This window comes from Malania oleifera, chromosome 3 (assembly GCF_029873635.1).
Source record: "Malania oleifera isolate guangnan ecotype guangnan chromosome 3, ASM2987363v1, whole genome shotgun sequence".
Lineage (NCBI taxonomy): Eukaryota > Viridiplantae > Streptophyta > Magnoliopsida > Santalales > Ximeniaceae > Malania > Malania oleifera.
Genome location: NC_080419.1, coordinates 107308186 through 107333269, shown reverse-complemented (window position 1 = coordinate 107333269; position 25084 = coordinate 107308186). Strand labels below are relative to the sequence as shown.

The following is a 25084-nucleotide window of genomic DNA, read 5'->3' as shown; positions in this document are numbered from 1 at the left end:
GGTGTAATAGTCATCTCGCATGCATGTCCCTGAGACACTAGGTGGCTAGTCATTTTTTTCCTTTCATTGGGTTCGACGTGGGTAACAAGGTTCATTTCTGGGAGGATATGTGGCCTGGTGAGACTAGCTAAAGGTTCCCCTGCTATTTAAATTTTTTTCATTACATAATGCTCCCGTCAGCTCATTCATTTTTTTTCTGAGAGGGTTCCTATTCATGGGACTCACTTTTTCAAGAATCTCAAGAGAGGTCAATGAGCTCTGTACTTTCCTTCCTGTACAGAGGGCAAGATGGCGTGGGAGGGTGATTCTTGGTATGTTCAAAATCTTTTTCTCACACCCTCAGAAAGCCCCATTCTTTAACCTCTTCCCTTGGAACCACATCCTTTGGAGGACTAAGGTTCCTGGGAAGATTTGGATCTTTGTCTTGATCTTAGAAAGGATTAACACACATGATCAACTCGAGAGAAGAAGGCCCTACAAGGCTCTTACTCCTGACCTGTGCACCATGTGTCATGAATGTAGTGAAACGAATGCTCATCTCTTTGTGCATTGCAGGGTGGCAACATATCTTTGGAACACTCTTTTCTTATGCAAAGGAAGACTAGGTGGCACCATGGAAGGTGAGGGAGCTTTTATTGGTTAATTACAAGGGCTTTGGAAAAAATAGAAATGGTAGAGCTCTTTAGAATGAGGGAGTTTTTGCCATTCTTTGGACCTTGTGGATTGAGAGAAATGCTAGAAATTCGAAGTATCGCACAACCTGTTCACAGTTATTATGGGATAGAGTGATCTTCCTCACTTCCTTTTGGGTGCAATCTTGCGTTATTTTATTTTTTGTGGGGGAGGGGAAAGGTTTTTATCACTTTTCGATCTCAGAAGGGATTAGAAGGCAGCACTTCTGTAATTAAATACATGTACTTTTCTCTCTCTTTTTTTTCCCAGCTCTTTGGACCTTTGGTGAGGACTCCTTGTCCTCCAAGGTATGTACTCTGCTTTTTGGATTTTAATAAATTACTTTATCCTAACCCGCCCCCTCTCCTCCCACCACCCCCCCCCCCCCACCCCAAAAAAAAAAAAAGAAAAAAAAGAAAAAAAAAAAAAAGAAATAACACTGCCCTCTCAGTTCTAACTTTGAGTTGGTTACTTGGGTCAGCCTTGTCAATCCTGAGTGTCCAGTGTTTGTCATCGATGACCAATATCCAACAATTTTTATATTTTAAGAAATGTAGATATCATATTGCAGATACTGGATTAATATATTAGATGTCATATTGACTTTGTATTTATATGCATATCTAATCTGTATGCGTATAATTTGCTTTGATTTTAATGTTCTTCTTTAGAAGAATTTGTGCACAACTATCTTCTTTTTTCTAGCTTATTGAAGGAGAGTTCAGTAACTTTCTTTGAATTGGTTTTATTTATTTTTTATTCACAAGAATAAGTGCATTAAAGTGGCAGTTTTTACATTTCATTTACCCTCCTCTTTATATCCAGACTTTTATCTTTTGTGTAGCATTATTTCCACATTTTTTTTCACTTTCTTTTCTTTGTTATCTAGAATTTATCTTTTACGTAACATTGAAAGATAAATTAATGAATGAACATATTCATGGTAAGTTAGGTATAGCTCCTATAGAAGATAAGATAAGGGAGAGACAACTCAGATAGTATGGATACTTGCAATGTAGGTCACATAGTGCACCTGTGAGGAAGAGTGACTTATTTACTGTGGGGGGCAGTAGAAGGGATAGGGGTAGACCTAAAATAACTGAGGAAGAGATAGTGAGTAAGGATTTAATATCCTTGAATCTATCAAAAGAAATAGTACATGATCGCATAAATTGGCGGAAAAGGATTCATATAGCCGACCCCACTTAGTGGGACTAAGGCTTGGTTTTGTTGTTGTTGTTATATAATTCTTTCATTCATTTTGTATTCATTTTATAAGTTAAATTTATATCATCAATTGTTGAGTGCTCAAATAAGAAAGCATATTCTTTATGCTTGGTAAATACTTTTGATTATGATCTCCTTTGATCAATGTTTTAGAAGGCTCAATTAAGGTTCACCTTGAGGGCAAGGCATGCCTAAACTGCCTTGAGGCTCAATCTTAAATACCAAATTCCAAAAAGCTAGAGCATTACATGCTAGAGGCTTACACATTTGTACAAAAGGCACGCCTTTTGCGCCTTTTTAATTGAGGTTACGCATAATGGGCATGTGATTCTCAAGTTAGATTTGGCTAGAAAAATTTAAATACATGTTTATATAAAAGGAATGTCATAATATGATTTGATTTCTAAAATTCTTGAACCTCAACCTTTCCAAAATGACTAAGAGTTGTATCTTAGATCATGAAAATAATTTGACCTTTGTAATACTATAGCTATCTCGTTATGTCATGAATTCTAGTTAGCAATTTTTGAATGGCCAACAAGTAGAGTTTGCAAAATATATCTAATTTTTTTTTACATTATATTTGCGATTTTCTTAATTTTCTATTTATTTCAAAAATACCTATAATTTATTTACATATTTTTGTCCAAAAATAAAATTCTCAAAAGGCTTACGCCTCGTCTCTCAAGGGTTAGTTCCTTGCCTTACGCCTTCACCTTTTAAAACATTGCCTTGGATTATATCTCAAATTACGATTGGTGATTTTTAGTTTTCTTTTTCAATTGATAAGTGATGTTTTATTATAGGATACAGGAGAGAAAAGGGGAATGTGTAGGCATGAGCACAGGGGGTGGGGAGGCAGTTGAGAGCAAACAGAGAGCAAACTGCCCCAAAGCTCTCACTTGTAAAAAAAGATAATAGGAAGAATGCCAACCATAAAGTGGTGCTTGACTCAATCCTCTGGCTTCTAAACATACACATCTAGTCAAAAATCTGTTTCATTTTAGACCAACTTTCCTTTTATGTTAGAATTCCTAATATGCATACTATAGGGTTTAGACGATGAGGTACATCACACTGGCAATTTCGTAGGACATGAGCAAACTACACAAGTGGGGTCTCCAGGACAGGACTAAAGTGCATCAGCAAATCACACAAGTGTTTTAACCCTTTTCTCTATAACTAATTAGTTATTTGTATTAAAGAATTGTATTAACAGGAGAATCTAAAAGTCTCCAACTCTATTTATATTATATCTCATGTCCACCAAAATGAGTATTGTATACTCAATAGCACTTGGTAACAACTAACAAGTAACATAACACACTGTAGCCTGTAACACTCCCCCTAAAGCAGGAGCAACTAAATCCTGTTTTCCAAGTTTTGTTACAAATGAATATTACATTATAACCTGGTTACCCCTTAACGGACTTATTGAACCAACCAATGAGCCAAGCCAATGATACTTGGATTTCAAGAGTGGGTGCAATGAGCTTCTACACAAGTTTTCCTTGAAAGAATGCCGATTAACTGCAATGTGTTCTTCCATCTATTGAAAATCTGGATTGGAAGCAATGTGAGCAACAACTTGATTATCACACCAGCTCCATAAGTTGTGAACGCAGAAAACCAAGCCCTGCCAACATATTCTTCAACCAAACTCAGTAGTTTAGGTCAAAAAGAAAAGGTGAGGGGGTTCATGAATGTAACGAGGTTAATAATGGAAAGATGGGAAATAAATGGGGGAATTTTTTGGATTTATAGAGTGATGATATTAGTGAGTTTGATTGTGGTTGGGAGTTGTTGGATGAGATTCAAGAACAATATGGGTACATTTCTGATTCTTGCGATGAAATAAGGGATTTATTGTATGTCCATCCATGCCGATTGGAAAGCTTAGAGGGAGTTTCTAGTTTTTATAATGATGGGTTGGTGAACAAGTTACAGAGTTGGAATGGAATTTTGCCTACACCCGTGGTGGAGATTACTAAGAAGGACTTAGAAGCTCAGAATATGTTAGATTACCACTTTGACTAGAAGCTTAAGCTATTAGGTTTTGGGTCAACAATGTATATCAAGTTTTAGCACTCTCCCGCACGTGCAGCCCAACAGCACGCAGAGGGATAAACACACAATAAATGCGGGGCAACAAGACTAGAACCCAAGGCCCCTTGGTAACCAATTCTGATACCTTGTTAGATTACCAGTTTAGTCTAAAAGCTTAAGTTGTTAAGTTGTAAGCCAACAATGTATATCAAGCTTTAAAAGGATAATATGATTTAAAGTTGAGTGACATTGCAGGAAATGAAGTACGTATGGATGGTGGTAAAAGTTGAAAGATAAAGGGACTAAGGGAATTATCGAATTTTGAAGAGCTCAGTCAACTATGACGGAAAGGGTTTGAAAAGGGATTCCTTGGTTAATATTGTTTAGTTTTTTATTTTATTTTATTTTTTCTCTTTTTGGTACACTTCTTGTCCCTGCACGTTGTACCTTCTTGTCTTTTCATCTAATATGTCTTCTTTTGTTACTAAGAGAGGGGAAAAAAAACGAGGTAGTTTAGGTCATGGCTCTGTGCTCAGACTCTGCACTTGACTATGCAACCACAATCCATAACTCTGCTTCTTACTCTTTCAAGGCACCAAGTTAAATACCAACAAATGCACTGTACACTATCAAAGGGTGAGCAAGTCCAGTCTGCTCTGTGTATCCTAAACATGAGTATGGCTCTAACCTTCATACTAGAGACCTCTTCCATATGCAGTGGGTTGTTGGGAATAAAGAACAAATTCCCGAAAACCTGTGAGAAACAAAATAGAGAAAAATAACGCCAAAGAAAAAAAATCAATCTCACGCACAAGACAATATTTACGTGGTTCGGCAATTTTGCCTACGTCCACGGAGTTGCTGGGATTTCAATATTATCAGGAAGAAAACACAAAGAGTGCGGCGATACAATGCTCTCCCTCTCGCTCTCTCGCAGGTACAACCACCAGAACCCTAATCACCCGAAAGCAATCCTTTTATATGTTGCGCCTAGGGTTCCGTTCCGAATGGACTAAGCCTTAGGATAGAAATCTCTAATTAAATAGAGGTCGGGTCGTCATCCAAATTAAAACACAATTAGGCTCTACAAAAGCCCAACAAATCTCCCACTTGGAGACTAGTTCAATCACCAATATCAACTGCAATCCTCCTAAAAAACAATCCCTCATCCTTGCAACTCAACCTCCTCTCCTCAAGCTAGAAGACCAACTGAAGCTGCACACAGCTTCAGTTTCTCAATAGTAACACCCTTAGTCAACATGTCTGCTAGGTTCTTAGATCCACATATCTTTTCAAGTATTACCAGCTTATCTTCAACGAGGTAACGGATAAAGTGGTATTTTGTTTGAATGTGTTTCGACTTTGAATGAAAAGCCGAATTTTTGGCAAGAAAGATTGCACTCTAACTGTCACTGTGTAGAATGTCCATCTTCTGCTTCTTACCCAATTCTTCTAAGAAACCATGTAGCCAAATCATCTCCTTTCCAGCTTCAATTGCTGCAACATACTCAGCTTCTGTAGTAGACAAAGTAACAATCTTTTGCAAATTTGAAGCCCAAGATATAGCTGTACCACCCAGAGTAAATACAAATCCAGTTGTACTCTTTCTACTATCATTATCACCAGCAAAATCAGCGTCTACATAACCCTGCAGTTTCAAACTTGCACCAGTGAAGCAAAGACATGTATCTGATGAACCCCTCAGATATCTCAGAATCCACTTTACTGCCTCCCAATGCTGCTTTCCTGGCCTACTCATGAATCTGCTCACAACTCCCACTGCATGTGCAATGTCTGGCCTTGTACACACCATAGCATACATCAAGCTGCCAATAGCTGAAGCATAGGGCACCTTGCTCATATGGTCCCTTTCTTCTTCTGTCTTCGGTGACTGTTCCTTGCTTAGTTTGAAATGACTACCCAAGAGTGTGCTCACTGGTTTAGATTCATTCATGTTGAATCTGCTGAGAATTTTCTTCACATACTCTGACTGTGAAAGCTTCAATGTACCATTAGCCTTGTCTCTAATAATTCTCATTCCAAGGATTTGCTTTGCAGCTCCCAAATCCTTCATTGCAAACTGTTCTGACAATTGCTTCTTCAGATTATTAATCTCCTCAATGCTAGACCCTGTAATGAGCATATCATCTACATATAGCAGTAAAATGATATAAGAATTGTCAAAGAACTTAACATAACAACAGTGATTAGCTTCACATCTCTTGAACTCAATTTTATGCGTAAAACTATCAAACTTCTTATACCACTGTCTTGGAGCTTGTTTTAGACCATACAAGCTCTTTCTCAGTTTGCAGACTAAATTCCCTTATCCCTGGACAATGAACCCTTCTGGCTGAATCATGTAGATGTCTTCCTCCAAGTCATCGTGAAGGAATGCCGTTTTCACATCTAACTGCTCAAGATGTAGATTTTCTGCAGCCACCATTCCCAGTACCAGTCTAATTGTTGACATCTTCACAACTGGAGAAAATATTTCTGTAAAGTCAATGCCTTCCTTTTGCTGAAACCCTTTGACAACTAATCTGGCTTTGTAGTGTGTCACGGGCTAAGCTTGTTCAGGGCATTATGCTTGCCTATGACCGCTTATCTCGTGTGTTTGGGATGGGTTTCCATCATGTAAATACTAGTGTAGGGTTATTTTCTAGTATTTATTTCATTGTAAGCCAAATAAGGCAGTATGACTCCTCGGTCACTTTGATGTTTCCTAGTGCCAGAGTGAGAATGGCCTAGAAAGCTCTTTAGGGGAGGGTGAGTGTTCATCAATCATTGTAAAACTCACTAGCAATTGTCAACGTGCTTAGCCTACTTGCCTCCCTCGCTAAGTACAACATGTCAACGGAGGATTTGTTAATGAATTACGTTTGCTTCAATATTTACTGCTTGGTTGCCACGGCTTTCATGAATTGATTATTATTTCCGCTGCTATCTGATTGAATGTTAATGAAAGTACTTCGTGGATGAATGTTGGTAAACAAAAGGCTGGCTAGTTAAGCAAGAGTGCTTTAGCTAGCGCCGCACGGCCCTTCACAACGGTGTGAAAAAGGCGAACCGTGACATTTGGTATCAGAGCCCAAGTCGGTGACACTTGGTGAGAGTCCAAGGTTGAGTTGCTACGTGAATTCAATTGCCTTCGTTGTTGGATTTGGGAAGCTTTGGTAAGTGACCATGGCACCAAACAATGCTGAGAGGATCATCATGCTGGAAGCACAGGTTGAAGAGTCAACCAACACTATGGCCGCGGAGGTGGCCCAGATGAGAGAACTTGTTGATGAAGTGAGGGGATCACAAAAACATCAAGCAGGTTTGATAGGCGACATGTCAGAGGACTTTCGCCACACTGTGGAAACTTTGCAAGCCCGGATGGCAGATCTGGATGCAAAGGTAAATGTGATGGTTCTTGCTATGGGGAACTCCAACACTCCGGGAGTTAGTAAGACCAAGGTACTAGAACCCAGGATGTATGGGGGTGCCCGAGATGCCAAGGAGTTAGAGAACTTCTTGTTTGATGTGGAGTAGTACTTTCGTGTTGTGAGGATGGCCTCAGAACAGGCAAAGGTGGATACTACGACCATGTGATGCCAAACTGTGGTGGCGTACCAAGTACCGAGAAATTGAAAATGGAAACTGTGTGATTGATAGTTGGGCAGACTTGAGGAGAGAGCTCAAGGCCCAATTCTTTCCTGAGAACGTTAAGTATAATGCAAGGAGTAAACTGAGAGATCTCAAGCATACGGGGTCAATCAGTGAATATGTGAAACAATTTTCTGCTTTAATGTTGGATATTCAGGATATGTCAGAGAAGGACAAGTTGTTCTATTTTCTTGAGGGGATGAAATTGTGGGCAAGAACTGAACTTCATAGGCAAAGGGTTCAAGACTTGTCAACTGCACAAGCGGCTGCAGAGCGCTTGACAGACTACGCTGGGGATGAGACCGCTTCGTCCAAACGGTTTGGCGGAGAGGGAAACAGTGGAAAGTTTTTCAAGAATGGCAAACCCAAGAGTGGGGGAGCCGACTCTAAATCATCAACCTCACAGGAAGCTTCGTCGTCTCAAGGGTTCAATACACCCAATGGAAAGGGGAAGAGTAAAATTGAGTGTTTCTTGTGTCGAGGTCCTCATAGAGTTTTTGAGTGCCCTCACAAAGCATCACTTAATGCCTTACAGGCTTCTATTGCAGAGCAGGCAATAGGAAGAGGATGGGGAAGAGGATGATGCCCCAAGGGTGGGTTCAGTGCGGTTGGTGAACGCATTGGAAAAGAAAGCAAAAACACTGAAAGTTACACAAGCAAAAGGGTTAATGTTTGTGGACTTGAGGATAAATGGGAAGAGTACTCGTGCTATGGTGGATACGGGAGCTACTCATAATTTTGTTTCGCAGTTGGAAGCAGGGAGACTCAACTTATCCTTAGAGAAGGATACAGGACACGTGAAAGCAGTTAACTCTGTAGCCCAGCCTACTCTGGGAGTAGCCAAGCAAGTGGCTATAAAGCTTGGACAGTGGGAAGGTCATGCGAATTTCACAGCGGTGCCATTGGATGACTATCCAGTCATTCTAGGAATGGAGTTCCTAATGGGGACGAGGGCAGTGCTGATGCCTTTGGCTGGTTCCCTGTGTCTGATGGGAGATCACTCGTGCATGGTGCAAGTCGTTGCAACGAAAGGAGACGAAGGGAAGTCCCTTTTAGCCATACAACTTAATGAAGGATTGGGTCAGGGTGAGCAGACACGTCTAGCCACGGTGGTGGTAGACAAAGAAGTAGGCCAAGAGCTGGAGCCTACGACCATCCAAGCGGTGTTGGATGAGTATAAGGAGGTGTTGCCGGATAAGCTGCCTCAAAATTTGCCTTCACAACGGACTGTGGAGCAAGAGATCAAGTTGTTATAAGGAGTGAAACCACCTGCTAAAGGGCCATGTTGGATTGCGCCTAGAGAGATAGTAGAGTTGAGGAAACAGCTTGATGAAGTGGAAGCGGGATGTGTTCGCCGTTCCAAAACACCGTTGGGAGCATCGGTGTCGTTTCAGAGGAAACATGAAGAGCATCTACGGAAGGTGTTCGACAGGCTGAAGGGAAACAACCTGAATGTGAAGAAGGAGAATTTCTCTTTCGCTCGGCGGAGCAACAAATTCCTTGGTCAAGTCGTTGAACAAGGTCGTATCCGGAGGGGTATGGAGAAGGTAAGGATGATTCAAGAACGGAAGATCCCCACAACAGTGAAGGAGTTGCGTTCCTTTCTTGGCCTTACTAGATACTGCAGGAAGTTCGTTAAGGGGTATTCGCAGGGAATGACTCCAATGACAGGACTACTGGGGAGGTATTATTGGCCGCACACACGGGATGATGTGGTTGATTATAACAAAACTTGTCTCGCTTGCCAACAAGACAAGGGGGAGCGGAAGAAGTATGGTACTTTCATGGCCGCACCAAAGTACTGTTCGGCAAAGGGGACGACACAATTGTTCCTTGTGACTGTTGTGAAACATTGGGGTGTTCCCCAAGTTATTATTTGTGACCAAGATTTAATGTTCACTGACAACTTCTTAATAGAGTTTTTCAGGATATTCAGGTCACATCTTGACATCTCTTCGAGTTATCATCGACAGACAGACGGACAGATGAAGAGATTCAGAGAGCTGCTAGATGAGTACTTGTGCCATTTTGTCCACGACAACCAGAAGAATGGCGTGCAACTACTTGATGTGGCTCCATTCTGTGACAACACCCAAAGGCGCTCAACAACCAACAAGAGCCCTTTTGTGCTTGTTACAGGCCAGCTGCCACTGTTACCTCACACAGTGGGCGAGCCATACAGACGAAAGAGTCCCAGGGCGTACAGCTTCACCAAAGAATGGAGACTAAATGCAAAGTTTGCCCAAGCCTATCTGGAGAAAGCTTCTAAGCAGATGAAGAAGTGGGCAGATAAGGGGAGAAGACCGCAATTTCATGTCAATTGCCTTAAGCCATTCAACGCCAACACCAACGACCTGAGCAGAAGTCAGTCAAATAGCGCAGAGTTGAAGACAGTGCAACCTGACAGACATGATGTTGAAGAGATCCTTGCAGACAGAAAGTTCCTATCCTCAAGGAAGAAGCGGCAGAAGTTCCTAGTGAAGTGGAAGTGCCTTGATGATAAAGAAATCAGTTGGATTTCTGCGGAAGATTTGAAGCCATTCGTGGACAAAGTTGAAGTGTACCTATCGCCAAAAGTCTACGAGGACGTCGACCGCATAAGTGGGGGAGAATGTCATGGGCTAAGCTTGTTCAGGGCATTATGCTTGCCTATGACCGCTTATCTCGTGTGTTTGGGATGGGTTTCCATCATGTAAATACTAGTGTAGGGTTATTTTCTAGTATTTATTTCATTGTAAGCCAAATAAGGCAATATGACTCCTCGGTCACTTTGATGTTTCCTAGTGCCAGAGTGAGAATGGCCTAGAAAGCTCTTTAGGGGAGGGTGAGTGTTCATCAATCATTGTAAAACTCACTAGCAATTGTCAACGTGCTTAGCCTACTTGCCTCCCACGCTAAGTACAACATGTCAATGGAGGATTTGTTAATGAATTACGTTTGTGTCAATATTTACTGCTTGGTTGCCACGGCTTTCATGAATTGATTATTATTTCCGCTGCTATCTGATTGAATGTTAATGAAAGTACTTCGTGGATGAATGTTGGTAAACAAAAGGCTGGCTAGTTAAGCAAGAGTGCTTTAGCTAGCGCCGCACGGCCCTTCACAACGGTGTGAAAAAGGCGAACCGTGACATAGCGCTTGTTACCATCATGTTCGTTCTTTATTCTGTATACCCACTTGTTGTGCAGAGCCTTCTTCCCTACTGGTAATTCAGTTAGTTCCCATGTCTGATTCCCCAACAAGGAGTCCATCTCATCCTTCATGGCTAACTCCCACTTGCTTGAATTTTTGTCCTGCAAGGCTTCATCATAGCACTCTGGCTCACCACCATCAGTCAATAGAAGATAATTTAAAGTAGGTGAATAACGCTGTGGAGGTCTAATGGCCCTGGAAGATCTACGAACCGCAGCTACAGGTGTAATTTGAATTTCCTGTGATTCTACATTCTCCCTATCATCTTCACCCCTTTCCTGGACAGTATTTTCAATCAACTCATCTAAGTTAATAAACTCATAATTTTTATGATCTATCGCTGTGACATCTGACACTACAGTTGACCTGTCTTGTACATAACCTGTTCGTTAAATATCACATTTCTACTTCTGATGATTTTCTTGTTTTGTTCATCCCAAAACCGATAGCCAAATTTCTCATCACCATAGCCAATGAAATAGCATATTTTGGACTTTGCATCAAGTTTACTACGAGCATCAGAATCAACATAAACATAAGAAACACAACCAAAAACTTTTACGTAAGAAAAATTTACCTCTTTATCGCTCCAAACCTTTTCAAGAAGTCTAAACTCCATGGGAACTGAAGGTCCTCGGTTTATCAGATAAGCTGCAGTACTGACAGCGTCAGCCCAGAAAGTTTTTGGTAGTCTAGCATGTAGCCTCATACTTCTAGCACGCTCGTTGGGAGTTCTGTTCATGCGCTTAGCCACACCATTCTGCTATGGTGTCCCAGGAATGGTTTTTTCCATTTTGATTCCATTTGCAACACAATACTCTCTGAACCCTCCATCTATGTACTCTCCTCCGTTGTCCGACCTCAAACACTTTACTTTTAAACTTGTCTCTGTCTCCACCATAGCCTTCCACTTCTTAAAAGTTTCAAATACATCATATTTATTTCTCAGAAAATAAACCCATACCTTTCTGGTTGAGTCATCAATGAAAGTAACGTAGTACCTTGAACCCCCAAAGGATGCAACAGGAGAAGGACCCCATAAATCTATGTGCACTAACTCCAATTTTTCAGCCTTCGGTGTTCTGCCACTTTTCAAGAAACTCACCCTTTTCTGCTTTCCCAAGATGCAGCTTTCACACAAGTCAAAATCAACGGACTTCAATTCCGGTAGTTCCCTTTTGACAGCAGCATCTTCATCCCCTTCTCACTCATGTGGTCAAGTCTGCAGTGCCATAAGCTTGTATCAGTACTTGCTTCAGCAACTGCAATTGTATCTCTTGGACTTGAGGTCATGTATAGAGTACCTGATTTCTTTCCACGAGCCAATACTCTGGCTCCCTTTGTAACCTTCCAAGTGCCACCAGCAAACAACATTGCATGCCCTTCATCATCAAGCTGTTCGACAGAAATCAAATTCCTTCTCAGGTCAGGAATATGTCGTACCTTCTCTAGTAACCAAACAGACCCATTTGGCAGTGACATCCGGACGTTTCCCATACCCACAACATCCAAGGCTGTACCATTAGCCAAATACACCTTACCAAAATCTCCTGCTACATAGTTTTGTATGATTTCATGGTGTGAAGTAGTATGAAATGAAGCTCCTGAGTCTAAAGCCCAATCATCAAGTAGACTGTCTACTGCAAGAAGCAGTGCATCCTGTACCTCTTCTATTACAGCATTAGCAGAATCATCCTTACTCTTCTTCTTAAGACTTTTGCATTGTCTCCTAAAGTGACCCGTTTTCCCGCAGTTCCAGCATTGCCCCTTTTGGCCAGGTCTGGATTTACTTCTGTTTCGATTATAGTTTCTAGATTTTGATCTACCCCGATCTGAATTTCGGTCATTACCTCTGCCTCTGGTCTCAAGGTTTAGGGCAGAGCCAGATCCTGAGGTTTCGCCTGCATCTCTTCTGCGAATCTCCTCAGCCAGAATTAAATCCCGTATATCATTATACTTCAGTTTTTCCTTTCCAGTAGAGTTGCTTACTACCATCCTCATTGCCTCCCAACTGTTTGGCAACGAAGCCAAAACGATCAGTGCGCGAATCTCATCATCAAAATCAATTTCTACCGATGATAATTGATTTGTGATAGTATTAAACTCATTCAGATGTTGTGCTACAGATGCGTTTTCTGCCATCTTTAAATTAAATAATTTCTTCATCAGATGTACCTTGTTATTTGCTGATGGTTTTTCGTACATACCAGACAAAGCCTTCATCAGATCTGCTGTAGTTTTCTCCTTCACGACATTGTGTGCAACGGACCTGGACAGAGTTAATCTTATAACTCCCAGTACCTGTCTATCAAGGAGAGTCCATTCCTCGTCCTTCATAGTAGCAGGTTTTTCTCCTAGAAGCGGTAGATGTAACTTCTTCCCATAGAGATAATCCTCGATCTGCATCCTCCAGAATCCAAAGTCTATGCCATCAAACTTTTCTATTCCAGACGCCTTTCCTGCTTCCTCTGCCATTGCTCCCACTCGAACCTAACCCTAGGCTCTGATACCAGTTGTTGAGAATAAAGAACAAATTCCCGAAAACCTGTGAGAAACAAAATAGAGAAAAATAACGCCAAAGAAAAAAAATCAATCTCACGCACAAGACAATATTTACGTGGTTCGGCAATTTTGCCTACGTCCACGGAGTTGTAGGGATTTCAATATTATCAGGAAGAAAACACAGAGAGTGCGGCGATACAATGCTCTCGCTCTCGCTCTCTCGCAGGTACAACAACGCCAACCCTAATCACCCAAAAGCAATCCCTTACGGCCCAAGCCTTCGCTCCATGGACTAAGCCTTAGGATAGAAATCTCTAATTAAATAGAGGTCGGGTCGTCATCCAAATTAAAACACAACTAGGCTCCACAAAAGCCCAACATGGATTACTATAGTTTCGAGCTGGCATAGTAGATTGTAATGAATGACCTAGATTTTTGTGACATCCTACATGAGGGATGACTTTGTAATATGCCCTTCTCATGAAGTCCTTTTACTGAAAAAAAAAAAAAAATCAATAGGTTTGGATTCCAACAACCTAGTTTCGTCCAACATGTCTAGAACACATTTCCTATGTGACAAGACAGTCCTGTGCGAGGTTGAGATGCCTCAATTCCCAAGAAGTACTTCAAGGGTCCCAAATTTTTAGTCAAACTGTTTCAAAATTTGTATACCTTGACTATCATCACGTGTGATTACAATATCATCCACAAACACAAGTCTGAAGACTTAACCCCATCGGTGATCACCTTTGCACTTATATTACTAGAATGTAAGAGATTTACATAGTACCAGATCTCCTTATAAATATCAAGATGCAAACAAACCTGCACAATTTGAGGATCCATCGAATTCTTCAACAGCAAGACAACCAATACAGCTTTCTAAACCCATACATCCTTCTACTTGTCATCACTAGGTCTAGAATAAAAGAAATATAAGGACTTGCCTAAGCTTGTCAAATGCATCTCAATAGCCTTAGACCACTGTGAGTAATCACTCTGTTCAACTTCTCTGTATTAAATAATAAGGGAGCTGAAACTCTTGGGATTCTTGGATTCCATCCCAGAAGGAAAAATTGAAGAGCAATAACACATAAGACAAACAACACACCAACCGCCTAAGGGCCACAAAGAGGAGGACATAACAAGATGAGCAACCTGCTAATGTCCCAACTACCACCAGTGAGGAGGCATAGAAACCACCAGATAATCATTGGAAAAAGGTACTGCATGTACCCCAGCAACTGACTACACCAGATCTGAATTGTAAGCAAATGACTACAAAGCTCAATTTTCAGGCAATATAACATGTTAACTGACCTAGTTCATGGCTTGGTATGATTCAAGCCATGGCGATCGAAATCAAAGAAGAAACATGCCTCAACAAAGCTTCATGCGTCAGTGTGTGATGGTGTGTGAGACAGCTTCTGGTGACAAGCTTCCAGGGGTGGATAGATTAGCAATGTCTGAGAATGATCATGCTATTGGTTTTTCAAAGGACTGATGGGTGTTGTTGGACTAAACTGACAATGCCATCAGGAGTTTTTCTGGCAGCTCTGATGGTAATTCTGGCTTGTGGTGGTGGCAGTTCTGTAGGGTTTTAGGTCTCAGGACCATGCTTTAATACCATGTTGAAGAATTATATTAAATGATGAACCTAAACCAAAATGTTTAGGTCTCCCACTCTATTTATAATATATCTCATGTACACCAAGATGGCTATTGTACCCTCACTAGCACATGGCATCAAATAACATAAAACACGGTAAGCCCAACAATTTAACAATTTTATTTTAATGAAGACTTGTTTTTAAAATTTCACAAGGATGTTAGAGTGTGGTGCTTATGTTTAACTATTACTTTTCCGCTAGCATTTCTACACCATTTTTCCTGTGAAATGCAAGAGCTTTTTTTTTCTTGGTAAATGATGGATGATCATTGTGCATTAAATCCTCTTTTCAGGTATTGGTAGCATTCAATTTTTCTAAATTTTGCTTATGCAACTTTCTTTTTGTCACTTGTCCACTACAAGTGTAACCTCCTGAATTTTCTTTGGAAATATGATGGATACCTAAATTGAAATTATTTTATCAGGTAAATAAAAATGCCTTGCTATGCAAATCAATAGATGAATTATTTGAGAAAGGAGGAGATGAAGTGCAGCACTCAGCTCTAAAGCAGCTTATGCAAAAGGTGAGGTGCATATTACATATACACAATTAACCTAAAATCTTATGATTGCCTGTTCAAGGGAACACGTTCTCCTGTAGTAAGCATAGCAGTTTAAACTTTTTTTCCCAGCAAAATAGACTTGTTATTTGATTTTGTGTGGAGTGTGTCATGAATCCACATTCTCCAATGCCAGAATCTGACTTAGTTAATGTTCTGCTTTTTCAATATATGAGTGCATTTTATCTCTTCTTTGTATCAGCATATGAAGGTTACTTTTTTGAAAGCTCTATGATGCTTAATATCAACTTTTGAACCCTAGAATAATCCCTTTTCAATCATGGTAAGAAATAACTTTAATATTACCCTGAGAACAACAGAATGTATATTGTGGGGATTATATATTTCTGAGTGCCCAAGCTAATAATAATGGGATTTGTGAAATGCTAGCTCAGTTAAAATATATGTAATTGGACCCACCATTGTCTCTGCCCAATTACATATATTTGAACAATGTGAGACAGCATTTCAGGGTTCTCATTGTCATCTAACTTGTGGGCTCAAGTAGCTCATTGTTTGGCATACTTAATCACTCATCTTATTAATTGATCAAGTCATATCCCCACCTTTGAGATTTGCCTAGTATAATGCAGTTCATTATAATAGCCATATTTATGGCCCATTTTTTGGCCATCCTTTTTTATTGTTTGTGCTGTGTTGTTTAAAAGCCCTCTTATCTTAGTGGCGCTGATTTTTCTTTATAGGATCACAGGAATCATGGTGGCTCTAAGAAAGTAAGAAACTCCTATAATTTAAAACCGTTCTTATTGGAAACAATTCATTAGAGACTTATGTTCTAACCTTTTTTTTTTTTTTTTTAGAAAAAAGAACTTTAATCCCATCTATGTATTGAGTTGTACTAGAGGAGTGAACAATAGTCCACAGCTGTTCGCTGTCCTTGAATGGATAGCCTGTCTTCAGAAATTATATGATACATTCTTGTTGCTTCTTACCACATGTTATTCATCTCACCCCTATCCAAGACTGTGTGACCATTGGGCTTGTAATAACGCTATTTGCACTTTTCCAGACAGACTTTAGCGTGGAAGAGATTTTGCGCAAATACATTCGGTATGCATTGAATGAAAAACCCTTCAATCCAGTGATGGTTGCGAACTTAATCCTGCTCAGGAAAGCTTCTATGTTGGATGATTCACAGGTTGCTGAAATTTTAAATGAAATCTCAAGGCGGATTGTGCAGGATAAAGGTAATCCAAGGCACCATTTTTCATATTACTTGTTGGGTCCTGTGTAAATCAACCTTTTTTCTTCTCCACTTAAGAGAGACTGATAAAAACGAAATGGTTGATGAAGTATACCCTTCCACTGCCGTTCGTCTTTGATGGTAAATACTTCATTTAAGACCTGTGACTAGATTAATATTGTCATGTGGACAAAATGTAATAATAATATGATTGCCACATTTGATGTCACACACTGTTTTATAGCTTTTCAGTTCGAATGACCTCCCCATTTTGCTCTTTCTACTTTGCAAACCACAAGATAAAAGGAATTTAGTTGCTTTGTCCATTTGATGGGGTTTCATTTTGGTACTTGTTCAACTGTTACTTCAAGGCGTGACAGAGGATTTTTTCCCTTGAGAAAGTTCTATTTTATATGTATTCTACCCTCGGCAGGTTGTAGTCAATGACTAGTTGGATGCTAAATAATTTTATTATATAGATATGGACCATCTATAAAACAATTGAATGCACTGTGCATGTATTGAGAAGAGATAATTTGACCAATAAGGTTAGAAAACTATGCAGTGCGAGAGTTGGAAATGAAACAAATGATACTTATAAAGAGTGGGTTTGGTTGGTGCCATTTAGAAATATTTGCATCATGCATACCTGTTGGGTTGTTTATGTTTTTCAGGCCCAGTTGTCATGGATATGTCTGGATATTCAGAAAAGGGTTTCAAGAGGAAACTAGCTGTGCAAACCCTCTTCGGGAAGGTGTTTTATCTGTCTGAGGTTAGTGGCCGAATAGTTAATATTTTTGTGCTGCATTTTTTTGCCTCCAATAAATATACTGGTGCTCCATAGTTTTCTTTTTTTACAGAGAGGAATCTACCATTGGTCATTAGTTGAAATTCAGCACATGAGAAGATTCAATAAATCATGTTTTATAGGATCAAAATGAGTTGTTTTATTTGCTTGAAATGATAGAACAAATATCAAATGTGTTCAGTTCTGGTTACACATGGTGACTCATCAACTACCGGCACAGTGGTTGAACGGTCTAATTGGGCCCATGCAGGATGACTGCCTGTGGAGAATTTGAGGCACTTATATTGTAGGCTTGTAGCCATAATTTAGAAATTAGTGTCAAAGCTTGTATAGTTTAGGAATTTAATAAATTAGGATTATATTTGAATATAAAAAATTAGTATTATAGTTATTTTTATGTTATTTGCACTCTTAGATGTAAAGTTATTGAAATTGTGTAATTGAACAATTATTTTGGAATTTATTGTGAATTTGAACTCCAAATTTCATTCTTCTCCCTCTCATGTTCAGTTCAATCTTATCATCTTCCTTTCATCTTCATCTGGCCCTCTTCTGTCTTCTATCTTTCTCCACCTCTCTCTCTCCTCTCTTTCTTCCTAGTTGTTATGACTTCTAAGATCAATGAATCTGTTTACAACAACATTAATAGATCTTGTGTTTGGATCTACAAGGGCTTTGAGATGATAACAGTATAATTTTAATCATTCATATTCTAGCTTTAGATTTAGAAATTAGGGTCTTATGTTATTTTGTGAAATTTGGATATTTTTGAAATTTTTGTATTAAGACTATTTTGATTTTATTTTGTAATTATTAATCTTAAGCTTTAATTTAGGGTTATAAATTATGGTGCAATTGAATGGTTAAATAGCAGTTTGTTGTGTATTTGAATCCCAGATTTCCTGTCTCTACCTCTCCACTCTTCTCGTCTCTCTGCTTCTCTCTTTTCTTCTTTCTCTTTCTTCCTAGCTTCCTACATACCAGAGCGAACTGCAATTTCCACATGCCCCAATAGGCACTTACAATCGTTATCTTCTCAAAGCCGGTGTTCCCCCTCCCATTATTTTTATCAGTGAAGAGAAATTATATAAAATGAGGCATCAAGGGGATACCACCCAAGCACAAAGAAACAATGAGAAAGAAACATCCCTTACTGAAAAGTATCAAGAAAATGAAGGATTACAAAGGGGTCCTTTCAACTAGCCCAGAATGCCAGCTAGAGATCATGGCAATCCAATGGTCCATGACAGCCTGAATAGGATTAATAATTCCTTGAAAGGCTCTTTTATTCCTTTCTCTCCGCACAACCCAGAAAATAGCAAGGGGAATGAGGGAGAGAGATCTTCTCCCTTACTTGATCTGATCCCTTGTTCTCCCTCCCATTGACCATCATAACAAGACATCACCCTCCTTGCCTCAGAACTGTCTTCAATCCAACTCTGCTGTCCACTCTCCAAACTCCATAACTATCTTTAATCCCAAACCAGAATTTGTTCCCAGTTGCAGGGAAAATTATGATCTGCCATTTCCACCATCATGATAATGAGCATCTTTCATTACTCAAGTCAACAAGTTGTGAGCATTGTTCGCTTGAATATTGCTCTCGCAAACTAGTGTGATAGCATCCAAATCATCATTTAAGATCTCATCAAGAGGAGGGGAAAAAAAATATTCCATTTTTCCAGATCTAATTTTCATCAATCAGGAACATCAAGGAGGTCCTTTGTGTTGTGATTTTCTTGTTGCTGGCAGAGGAAGTAAGCAGCTCTGCCATCTTCTAACATCATCACACCTTGTCTGCTTGGACCCTTGAGTTTCAGTTTCTTTCTGCAAGTAATCGAAAGAGAAAAGGTTGGACGATTGGGGTTCTTAACAGGCCTATGGGGATCAAACTGTAACCACAAAGTCTTAGATAAACTACCTTTCAAGAAAGCAACCTGTCCCTCATCCGTATTCTTATTGGAACCAACTAGTAGTTCTGACCTTGAAATTTTTCTCTGGTGTAAATAATTTTCCAAATTTAGTGGCATCTTGTTTGTATAAAAATATTATTAGAACACTGGAATTGTAGTTATGTTCAGGAAAGGTAGAGTGGAAAAGGAAAATTAGTTGGCAAAGTCTAAAGACTCTTCCACTTCATCTAAGGCCTATTAGTGTGTTGGGAGCTGGGAGAAATCACCAATTTTACATCCATAAGAATATCAGTTCTCAAGCTACAGAGAGACTCTAGAATTATCGTCACTGACCTAACCCCACAGACTGATCAGAGGTAGACCCACCTCTTAATGACTTTGACTGGTCACAAGATTTAATTGGACTTTTAGTCAGTCAAAATATGAGATTTGATTACTGGGGCCAATGCTTGTGAATAACTTATTCAAGTACCACAGTTGCACGCTCCGATCTTGTCCAAAATCTCTTTGAAATTGAGTCAATTGTCGAAGATAACTTTGAGATGCATCTTCCTCCATCCATTTAGTCTATTCCCCCTTCACCTGCTTCTTTTCCCTTCACAGGTTCCTTAACCAAATCTTATGTATCTTCTTCCCATCATAAATGCATGTCAACTTTGTTTGCCATTGGATTTGCACTTTGTTTGGAAGACTTGTTGCTTTAGTAGAGGGTATTGGAGCCTTCTATGTTGGTTGCTAGTGTTGTTACTAGCTTCGTTTCTACTTCCTCAGCTTGAACTTCTCTGATTTCACCATCTCTGTCACAATTGGACTTGTATGGACGATATAAAGCTTTTGAATGATGTTTTTCAGTACAAGATTCTCCTTGCCACTTTCCCATGGTTGAAGATGTATAAAATCCACTACTTTATTTTGCCTTTGTTCTTGTGCCATCTCAACTCATGGTTGAGTAAAGATGTGATTTTGGGACACATATTCTAGCCATAGAATTAGGCATTAAGATTTTTTTATTTATTTTTTAATAAATAACCAAGAAGTCAAGAATCTGCCGAAGGCAGGGCCACCCACCACTAGGAGGTAACTGGGTTGCTGCCTCACCCCTGGATCTGCAATCCGGATCCCACGGACCGATTCTTGTGTCAATAGCATCCCTGATTGATACAGGTTGGGATCCAATTCCCCAAAGTAGCGAACCAGATTTGTTACAATTTTCAAATCAAATATCATACAAAAATATTCACTGGCCTGCAATAGGAAACGAGAAGAGGGCTTCCTGTGGCTGCGAAGCCTGCCATGAGAGAGAAAAGAGCTTCCTGCTGCTGCAAAGCCTGCAAAAGAGAGAAAAGAGGGCTTCTTTCTGCTGCAAAGCCAGCAATATATCAAGTTTTAACACTCCCCTGCATGTGCAGCCCAGCAACACGTGGAGTGATAAATACATGATAAATAACACCCATTACAAGGAATATAATAATTTTTTAGACACCAAAAAATTAATGCAGACAACAATATTAGAACCTAGGACCTCATGGTAACCAGCTTTGATAACATGTTATATTACCACTGAACTTAAAAACATAAGCTGTTAGGTTGTGGGCCAACAATATATATCAAGTTTTAACAACAATAACAACAAAACCAAGCCTTGAGTCCCACTTGATGGGGTCGGCTATATGAATCATTTTCTGCCAATTTATGTGATCATAGATCATTTCTTTTGATAGATTAAGGGATATTAAATCCTTACTCACTATCTCCTCCCAAGTTATTTTAGGTCTACCCCTACCCCTTCTACTGCCCCCCACAATAATTAGCTCACTCTTCCTCACCAGTGCACTATGCGGTCTACGTTGCAAGTGTCCATACCATTTATAGTCGTCCCTCCCTTATCTTATCTTTTATAGGAGCTACACCTGACTTACTGCAAATATGTTCATTCCTTAATTTATCTTTTAATGTACCACTCATCTAGGCAACTTTTACTCTTTGAATATTATGTTTGTTTGTCGGCCAACATTCCGATCCATATAGCATAGTTGGTCTTATAGCTGTCTTATAAAACTTTCCTTTTAATTTTAAGGGTATTCTACAATTACAGAGGACACTTGAAGCACTTATCATTTTACCCAACTTGCTTTAACTCTACGCATTACATCATCTTCAATTTCTCCTTCAGTTTGCATAATAGATCCAAGGTATCGAAATCTTCAAGTACTATTTATTTCATCATCATCAAGTTTAACTTTGCCTCCATTATTCCTCCTATCACTACTAAAATTACATTTCATATATTCTGTTTTATTTCTACTTTTCCTAAAGCCTCTAGATTTTGAAGTTTCTCTCTATAATTCTAACTCAGCCTCTACTTCGTTCCTAGTTTCATCAATTAATACAATATCATCTGCAAACAACATACACCATGGAACCTCTTTTTAACAAACTTATTTATTTAAAGAATTCAACAACTTTGTAAAAAACTACGGACTATGTCACAATTATGTTTTTTCTATATTCTATATTCCATCCTAAGAAATAATTCAAAACATACTGCAAACCAAGATTGTGTGCCACGTAATAGACCCAAATTAGTGGTTTGTGCGTACCACAATCTAAAATGGTGTATCGACTAAGCCTACCCCCAAGATCTGCATACATCTTAAGTAGCGTACCTTGTTTTCATACCCATACTTGTACCAAAACCCATATATACACAGAGGTCCAGGTAACTATGGTATGTGCACCCCTAGCCTCCACATATCTGGATAGAGAAGAAGTACCCAGCACAGAATACAACCCAAGAGCTGCTATTACCAGCCCTCCCACGGCCTGCACTTGTCCATAGGCTACCTCTCTGGAAGCACATTAAGATTTTTTAGTTTTTGAAATTTGAATATTTTAGGAATTTTAGTTTAGGATTATTTTGAATATTAGATTCATTTTTTTTTTGGGGAATACTTTTAATTTATTGTACTCGTTAAGGTGCAATTATAAATGCTGTATTTCTGCAATTGACCAGTTACATTCATTTAAACTCCAGATTTCTCTCGTCTCTCCTTTCGCATACATTTATCTTCCTTTTCCCCTCTCTCTTTCCCTACATCAACCCCTAGAACTGTTCTAAGGCAGCAGAAACTTCTGTAACAAGAAGATAAAGACAGATAAGTTCAAGGCACTACCCTCAAAATCCGAAAAATACTTGAGGCACTATGCCAGGCAAATTTAAGAATGGGAAAAAAATGGTTTTAAGTTAGGATCAATGCGGAATAAGGGAACAAGATGTAATAAGAACACACTAAGAAAAATATCATTAAACGGAAGGGAAAGGTTTACAAGAACAAGAAAAATACATGGAACTCTTACACGAGAATTCTTTACTCTCACTTGCTCTGTCTAGCTAGAGGCCAGAGCCTCCTTTAAATAGATGAGGAGCGAGGAAATATGTCATGTCATCTTGGAATATGCTTCCGACGTAATCTTTTTCCTTATCTCCTTTACACAACTTTCAATAAAGATAAAGCTGACTGACAAAAACAATACACATAAAGCTGACTGACAATGACAACACACATAAAGATAAAACTAAAGATAAGGTTGAACATAATTGCTTCCATGGTCCTTCAGTGGTCCATTCAGTGGTTCGTTCTTGCCCGGTAATCCTCTTCTTCTTCAGTTGGGTAGACTGTCATTATCTCCAGGTCTTCAATTACCCCATTACTCTTTGTTTGTTCCACATAATAAAGTGTCAGCCTGTTCATCAAGTAGGTATTGTAGAAATGGGGAAACAACACTGAGTAATGAGAGCTTTTGGCTCTCCCATCATCTTGAAAATGTACCAGGTTGAATAAATCTTGTGGTAATCTGTTTAGGTTTACCTGATTTATGTGGCATAGACTTTTCCTTATGTCAATCCATTTTTGTACTGATAAGTGTGAATCCTCAAAGGGATTCTCTTTGAAGTTTCGTATCCTTTCATAGATGGGAGAGATATTAACATATCTTTTCCCGTCTTAGACTTGAATCTCACCTTTGAGGTGGAAAACAACCAAAAGATAAGGGGACCCAGTAATAAAGTCTAATTGCTCAACCTATTGTGTTTCTGTTTTGAAGAATAGTAGCCAATCTTTAAAATAACTATACTAGCGTGGTCTTTGTCTTCGATTTGTTAAGAAGGCATAGGTCCAAGATTTGTGAAGGATCATACCGAGTTGGTTAGCCCTTGCAAGGTACTAAAGAAGAAGGAATGCTTCTTTAGGGAAAGTCAGATGGGAAAGTGTGGGGACCCAAAGACCATTGATGAATGGAAAAAAAGGGTGTCAGTTCAGGTTTTTTATCAGTGCATCGACTAAACCATATTTTGAGAGGAGGAGAGACTGGAGACTTTGGATCATTTTATGATTGCCCTTATCAATGGTATGACTAAGGATGTTATCTTGGATTTCACTTGGAAGAGTCTAGATTAGTTTTGAAAAGGAAGAAGAAGATGAAGATGCCATGAGGGAGAGAACTTGGGGATGATTTGTTGGTCTTGAGAGGAAGTCACTGAGGATATTGTTCTTTCCTTTGATGTACTGTACTTAATCCCTACACCAGCCCCCCCCCCCCCCTCCCCCCCAAAAAAAAATAGAACTGCATTATATAATTGAGGGGCATACAAACCAGCAATTAAGAGCTGCTTTTTTTTTTTAAAGTTTGTTCCCAAAATTGAATTGCTAAAATTTGATTTGGCATTCCTAGGAATGGCCAAACCAAGAATACTTTGTTACAAGTATTGTGTTTTATTCTATACTTTATGTCAAACTGATGTACCTTTTGTTTTATTATTTGGACCATACTTTGTTACTTACAAGTTACAATTATTGTGATCTATTCTGCATTTGATGTGTTGAATGAATTGATTGTACTATTTGTTTTATTTTTTGGACCAGCTTCCAGAGTTTTGTTCAAGGGATAGCTCCTTAATCGTCAAAGAGATATTTGGGGTTGCAGAGTAGGCCTCTTTGCTTGAACTTCAGCCTCAATACTCTTTAATAGTTACTTATAAACTTTTTTTCCTTGCTTTTTTTCCCCAGTGAGGATGCTGAAAAACTCCGCATACCAACTCTCTCTGAAGCTGGGGACATGGATGCCCTTCAAAAGATGATTGACAGTTCTGACACAGAAGAATCAAATGAGAGCTGATTCACTCCACTCAGTGTTCCTATTGCTAATAAATGTTTTTGGAAAAATGCTGGGGAATTTCCCCAACCATGAATGGTGCTGAACATGTCTATTCTATGATCCATGCTTTAGCAATTTTCCTTTGGATCATAGAGACAGATATTGGGAGGTCATCAGTTCATTGTTTTCTTTTGAGTTTGGGGGAAGAGATTTGTGATAGGACATTGGCGGAGATGCATGGGCTGTTCGATGTGGTCTGATGAGCAGAGGTGGAAAACAATATGTTTTATATTTTGAGGGTAGGTTCTTTTGTCAGGCTTCATGTTCATTTTTGTAAAATGCTGTGATTGTCATTGGAAGTAACATCTGTTGGCAGTGGAGGTGGAGTTGGGTTTGCAAAGAGCCTTAGATGCTTCTTTGAAATATCTGGAACAATAATTATACAATCTTGAGCGTGTGAAGTTAGCATGTTTACTGTTGGGTGGA

The 25084-nt window shown here is 39.3% G+C and overlaps 1 protein-coding gene across 1 annotated transcript in view; it reads left to right on the top strand.

Annotated features, from left to right (window-relative positions):
* LOC131150678 (uncharacterized) overlaps positions 1–25044 on the top strand; it is a 33416-nt gene extending 8372 nt beyond the window's left edge. Inside the window, exons 2-6 of the mRNA XM_058101543.1 lie at positions 15385–15483; positions 16550–16727; positions 17398–17495; positions 24367–24428; positions 24511–25044. Coding sequence (XP_057957526.1) covers positions 15385–15483; positions 16550–16727; positions 17398–17495; positions 24367–24428; positions 24511–24619 — 546 coding nt within the window. The 3' untranslated portion in view covers positions 24620–25044. The remainder of the gene's footprint in view (positions 1–15384; positions 15484–16549; positions 16728–17397; positions 17496–24366; positions 24429–24510) is intronic.
* The last annotated feature ends 40 nt before the right edge of the window (positions 25045–25084 follow it).